Genomic DNA, 6,014 nt, shown 5'->3' with positions numbered 1-6,014 from the left:
ATCAACAACAGGGCAGCTGTTGTTGCTTTATCCCTGGTATTGTCCTTTCCATCCAGACCTTGGAATTGGGAGATCCTTGAAATAGATGTCTTTCATGTGACTTTTATGTGCTTCACTTTTCCCCTTGCCTGCAAGTATTTCTCTCCAAGCTGTAAAATCAATCTGTTCTGGGTACTTTTTCTTCTTAAATCTGACTGCTGCTAACACTGCGTTTCTTTCATTAACAGGTTAGCTTTACAGAAAACTTGTTGCCGACAGCCTGCCCTGTTGTGCCCACCATTTGGCAAGAAAACCCCGAGGAGAAGCTGAGAGCAAACCTCATCTCGGAGACAGTCCATGGGGACTGTACCAGATCATCTGAGATCTGCCAAGCTTTCCCTGCTCACAGCTTCTGCGGAGGAGGACCACCCAGGAGACCTGCAGTCTGCTAAGCACCAGCCCCAACTACCCAGTGGAGAGAGGGCCAGCAATGGCTTCCCATGCACCCCGTCTGGCTCCGCTGGAGTTTGCTTGTTCGACCTGAAATGCCCAGCGGCTGCCAGCGTGCAGAGGTGTGAGCAACGCTGCGAGGACAATGCTAGCCAGCAGGACACCTTCTCTCCTGGGCTCACCAGCAAAGCTGCGGAGGGGCATCCTGCAGCCGTAGAGCCCGCTGGTTGCTCCCAGCCAGCGGGTGACCAGGGACCGGCAGCGGGCGCCCCCACTGCAGCAGGAGCCCCCTTGGCGGGGCGGGGGCCAGAGATGATGCCAGCCCCCCAGAGCTCCCGGCAGTTTGTGCAAGGCAGCCAGGTGAAAACGAGCTCCCTGACCCAAATGGATGACTCTGCCTTGAAAGCTCAGGGGACTGACGACCAGCCAGCACTTGAGGTGTTAAATTATTCTTCCCCCGGCGACCCTATTAGGGGTAATGATGTCTGCTGTACTTCTCAGGCAAACCTTCTCCAAAGCGGGGAAAAAGACAGGGGAGCGGAAAAAACTGTTTCTGCTGCGTGTCAGTCAGCCTCACCAGCGAGGGACACCAAAGCTGACCTGGGGAGAGACCCTCAGACTGGTTTGGAGGCAGAAAGCGGGGCTGCAGACACCACGCAGTTGCATCCCACAGATAAAACTGAAGCGGTGCAGAGCAGCGAGGCGCCGGCCCAGCCCAGCCACAGGAGTCCGCATCCTGTACACAACACGGATGCCGAGCCGGGCAGCCCAGGCCCCACTCAGCTCTCCAAATTCAAAGAAACAGGTACAATGACGGTTCAGTCGGAGAGCGGCTCGTTAACTCAGGAAGCAGTAAGCAGGACACGGCGAGATGCTGAGGTTCAGGCCGTGGCTACCGTGGAGAGCAAGTCGGCTTCCACCAGTCCCAGCATCCTTGCTGCCTTCTTAAAAGGGAATCTTCCTCCAGAGGAGAAGGAAGAACTGCACGTCATTTACCAGGGAGGTATGGGGCTGAGCCAGTCTGCACTTACTGACAGTTTATCCTCACAACAAAAGTCCCCCCCATGTTCTCCTGGTATCACGTCAAAATCGACTGTTGTTACAGTTGTGACTACTTCAGCCCAAACCCAGCCTGTCAAACCGCCTGGGGTCCCATCTGACGTGGTGCCTCCAGCCTCAGCAGAAAATGCAAAACCTGCTCTCCCCTGCTCCCCTGCAGCCGTTGCCTCCCAAGGGACATCTGTGGGCAATGCTGAAATGATCGGTGCAGCTGGTGACAGCAAGGATGCTGCTTGGCCGTCGATGGATGCTCCTGTCCCACCAAGGCCCATCCCTGTTGAGCAGCTTGCAGCTGACTCCAGTAATCAAACTGCAGCACAGCCTGGGTCTGGTGAACCAAGTACCGCTTCTGCTGGCACCGCCCCAGGAACCCAGAACAGCGTGCGAGATCTTGCCCATGATGCGGGAAGCAGCCGGTTACCTTTACTCTGTAGCACCAGTGGTGAAGTCAAGCAGAAGGAGGTCCCAGGCAGCTCTGAGCAAAAGCCTGTGCAATGTAAGGGTGTGAGTCAAGGGGAGGCTGTTCCTGATCAATCTGTGGTAAAACCAAAGGAAGAAAACTCAGCGGCGTCTGATCCGGAAGGAGGGATGGATGTTAGCAGCCAGCCTGCTGCTGTCTGCACAAAGGCGTGTTCGGAGGATGCAGGCAGAAAGGAGGAGAGCAGAGGCCAGGGGGACACTGGCCAGGCTCAGGCGGCCGGTGGCCAGAGCCTGGGGGCAGGGCTGACGCCCAAGTTGCGCGCGAGCTCTGCACATCTCACCCCTCCCTTGGAGGCATCAGCAGCTCCCCAGCAGCAAGGCCTCCGGGCCAAGGAGTCCAGGCGCGAGCCTCAGGCGGCAGCTCCTCCTGCTTCAGCTCAGGCCTTGCCAAGCCTGGGGGAAAACAAACAGCAGCCCACCCCGGCCATGGAGGCAAAAGTGCAGGTGAAGCAGTCCAAGCACGTCAGGGATGTTGTCTGGGACGAGCAAGGCATGACGTGGGAGGTTTACGGTGCTTCCCTCGATCCAGAATCCCTGGGAATTGCCATCCAGAACCACTTACAGAGACAAATACGGGAACATGAGAAACTGATCCGGGCCCAGAACAATCAGACCCGGAAATCCATTTCCTCGGATACGTCCTCAAATAAAAAACTGAAAGGGAGGCAGCACAATGTGTTCCAGTCCATGCTGCAGAATTTTAGGCGTCCTAATTGCTGTGTCCGACCCGCTCCCTCTTCTGTGTTAGACTGACGTGGTTGGCAGGGGTGTGTAAATGTTTGCGGTGGTAGAGAGAGTCCCTCCCCTCAAGTCTCGAGTCCTGCTGTTCAGTTGTGTTATTGGGGTTGTGATGCAGCAACAGTGGAAATTTATTCCCCTTTGTTTTCTGAGTAGCCACGCGCTCCATCACGCTGTTATGATTGCACAGCCGGTGTATTTCCACATTACGCCCCCATCCCCACTACTGACAGATGAAAAGTTAGGCACTTAGCAAAAGCACAAATTTAAATTGCCACCTTGCTGCCAGGAGGGCAGCACCTTCTGATAAAGCAAGAAGCAGAGAGATTGTCAGAATTGTTATGGGAAGTTATTTGTGTGCATCACGAGGTCTTGTACAGAGGGGTGGGACAGGGGAACCTGGGTGAGGTGCAAGTAAGGTCCAACAGCTGTAAAGACCTAACACAAGACAACTTTCCTGGTGTGTAAGGTACCCAGGCTGAGGCAAGCCCGTGGAAAGGCTGCGGGCATCAATCGTGGCGCAGCCTGGCTTCTGTTGAGACTGTGGGGCGCTATTCTCCTGTGAGCCCTGGTGAGCCAGGTCTTCCCCTCCCACTGAAACGGAGGGCCAGGCAGAGGTCAAGAGATCAAGGCTGAAGGATTATCTCTTTGGGAGAAGCTAAGTCAGTGGGGTTTTGATGGCTAGCAGGGGAGGTGAGAGAGGGATGCATTCCGCGGGCTTTTTCTCCCCTGCATCGGCCGTGCTTCAGGTAAGGTATAGGCAGGTGATACACACAGAGCAGGCGAGGCAGGAGGGAGCACGTCCGTAGATGTGCCCACATCTGTGGGGACGGTGCCCTTGCAGCGAGCCGTTCCGGCTCCTCGGCCGGGGTGGGCAGCACCGGCTCCCAGCCTCCTGCAGCGCTGAGCACCTCTCCTCTAAGTCACTCTTTAAAGTGATGTGGCTCTTTTTTCCCTCTCCAGAGATGCACAGTAGCGTTTTCCCATAGGAGCAGGCTATCCTGTGCATCTGGGTCCATGAGCCTACATGTCTAGTGTGTTACACTGATATTTTTTTTTTCATTTTAAGTCCTTAGCCTGGCTTTTTTTTTTTTTTCAGTATTTTGGTGCTTTTCTTGCTGCTTTTCATAAACTGAACTCCATTTGTTTAGCCTGTGCGTATTTTGTTTTGCCTAATGCTCTCTATATTATAAACCATTATATTGTTAACTTGAAACATTTACTTTACAGAATTACTGAAATCTTGAGACAATCTTTGCTGTATTTCTAATGTTAGAGAAGTTGTAGAAACTGCTAATAAAAGGTAGCTTAGTGACTGTTTCTCCAGAAGTGTGATATACAATAATGTCTCAACTGTATGTTGGTCACATTTCTCACCTTAATATTTTTCAACCTGGGAAATGTGTTTCCCACTAGCTTTTTATTCTGTCCACTAGAGTTCATGATGGGAGGCTGGGGAACTCCTGCAGTTTGTAGAAAATCTAGTTTTCAATCCTGCAAAGCACTGAGGGTTTGGATATTGTAATCCTGCAGAGTACTAGAGTTAAATAGGGGTTATTTTTCTTCCATTAAAGATTTTTCATGAATCATGATGATAATTTATTTCTGTCTCTAGTACCACACACCAGACTTACTCTGTAGATCTTACTATTACAACTTACTCTGTAAATCTTGCAGGTTTACACAGTGTAAATTAATACTAATATCCTTTTCTTTTTTCTTTATTTTTTTTTTTTCCTGTGAAGCAGACCTGAGGTGGTCCCCTTTTATTTAGGAGGCGAGACTTTTTGAGTGTATCAACTGCCAAGCCTTCAAACCAGCTGTTTTGGGGCAATTTTTTCCCCAGCAGAGAGGTAAAATACTGTAAGACAAAATATTTTAACCCAGTTCAACGAAAGGTGTTGCCCCTAGGCGTAGCGACTGAATTGACTTCTAGTTTTCCTCTGGTGTCTGACTGGGGGCCTTATGGCACCTCCTTGTTCCATTTCTGTACATTATTTGAAGTCTTCTCCCACTTGATGCTGAATTGCTGAGTCTGAAATAACACCTTAGAGAGTGTCTTGCCACCTCTGCCTATCAGGAGGAAAGCCTCCTACCTTTTTTTCCGTTAGTACTGTTGTTTCCATCCCCTTCTTAGCTGTGTCCAAGATGTGAGTTTCATGTGAAATTGTGTGTGGGATTAATACTGACAGTATCATTAGGTCAGGTTAGTTGACAAGTTCGGTGTCTCCTCCCACGTTGTGTCCATGTCAGCCCTGAAGAGGTTCCCTGAGTTGTCCATGGTGTTTGCTGCGTCCCGTCCTGGTCCGAGGCTTTGCGCTGCTCCTTTCGCCTCCCTCCTGCCCCCCCTCACCCCCGCTTGCTGCTACCCAGCCCCTCTTCCTGCGAAACCGTGTCCCTTGGCCCGACTCGCACCCCTTGCTGTAGCGTTGTGAGCCAGCTTACTCTGAACTGTCCCTTTACCAATACGCTCAGTCTGAATATATAAATGGATTGTCTTTTTTTTTTTCCCAGAGGAGAATAAATGGCTATCACGCATTCACCAATTTCCATGAACTTTATCCTTTAGCTTAAGCTCTCCAAAATATTTCTAGCATATGGGTAAGAGTTGCTTTACTGAGACCAAACTGGGCTTGGCAATGAATGAGCAGGGTGCTGGGCCAGCACTGGAATTAACTCTTCTTCGTGAGGAATGGGAGATCTCTCCTGGTTCCCTGCAGCTGCTTCCAGCTGTGAGTCTTCACCAGCTGGTCCACCCACACCTCCCACCCCAACCAAAATTTCTTCCAGGAATATTTCACCAATACATATGTACCACAAAACACCAGCGGGCAGGTTACTGAGTGGATGCATCTGAACAACTGCATGGAAAAAATGCAGTGGTCAGCAGAGCACTGCGGTTTTGTATTCTGGGAAAATATGAGTGTAAAGACAAACTCCGAAATGTTGGTGATGCTGTCTGGTGAGCATGGAAGTCCAGGCATGCGTCTGAAGCCAAGCAATAATCTGCCAAAAAACAACACTCAAAAACGAGTCAATAATCACCAGCGCATCTCATGGAAAATATTTTTGGCTTTCACTTTGCCTTGCTAGGGCAGCCTGTAGGCAACCTGATAGTTTAACACTGGTAATTTGTGCTTTCTCCTGCGTACAATGTCTAGATGACGATGTGAATACTTGTAGGGATGATGCGTCTTTCACCAGCAGCAACACAGAACCATGTTTTGGGTAGCAATTAGCAAATATTATGCATGTGAGTGGTCTTGTAGTAGCCAAGAAAGACTATTCTTGGTGTCACGTCAGCATCA

The 6,014-nt window shown here is 50.7% G+C and overlaps 1 protein-coding gene across 1 annotated transcript; it reads left to right on the top strand.

Annotated features, from left to right (window-relative positions):
• The first annotated feature begins 287 nt into the window (after nt 1-287).
• On the top strand, nt 288-2,804 carry GPRIN3 (GPRIN family member 3). The gene has a single exon (XM_009634843.2). It carries the CDS (start codon nt 337-339, stop codon nt 2,719-2,721), a length of 2,385 nt encoding a protein of 794 aa, XP_009633138.1. The 5' UTR covers nt 288-336; the 3' UTR covers nt 2,722-2,804.
• Nucleotides 2,805-6,014: the final 3,210 nt, after the last annotated feature.

The sequence above is a fragment of the Egretta garzetta genome, unplaced genomic scaffold (genome assembly GCF_000687185.1).
Source record: "Egretta garzetta isolate BGI_Z169 unplaced genomic scaffold, ASM68718v1 scaffold32, whole genome shotgun sequence".
Lineage (NCBI taxonomy): Eukaryota > Metazoa > Chordata > Aves > Pelecaniformes > Ardeidae > Egretta > Egretta garzetta.
The sequence above is the reverse complement of the archived record's forward strand: the minus strand, read 5'-3'. Positions and strand labels throughout refer to the sequence as shown.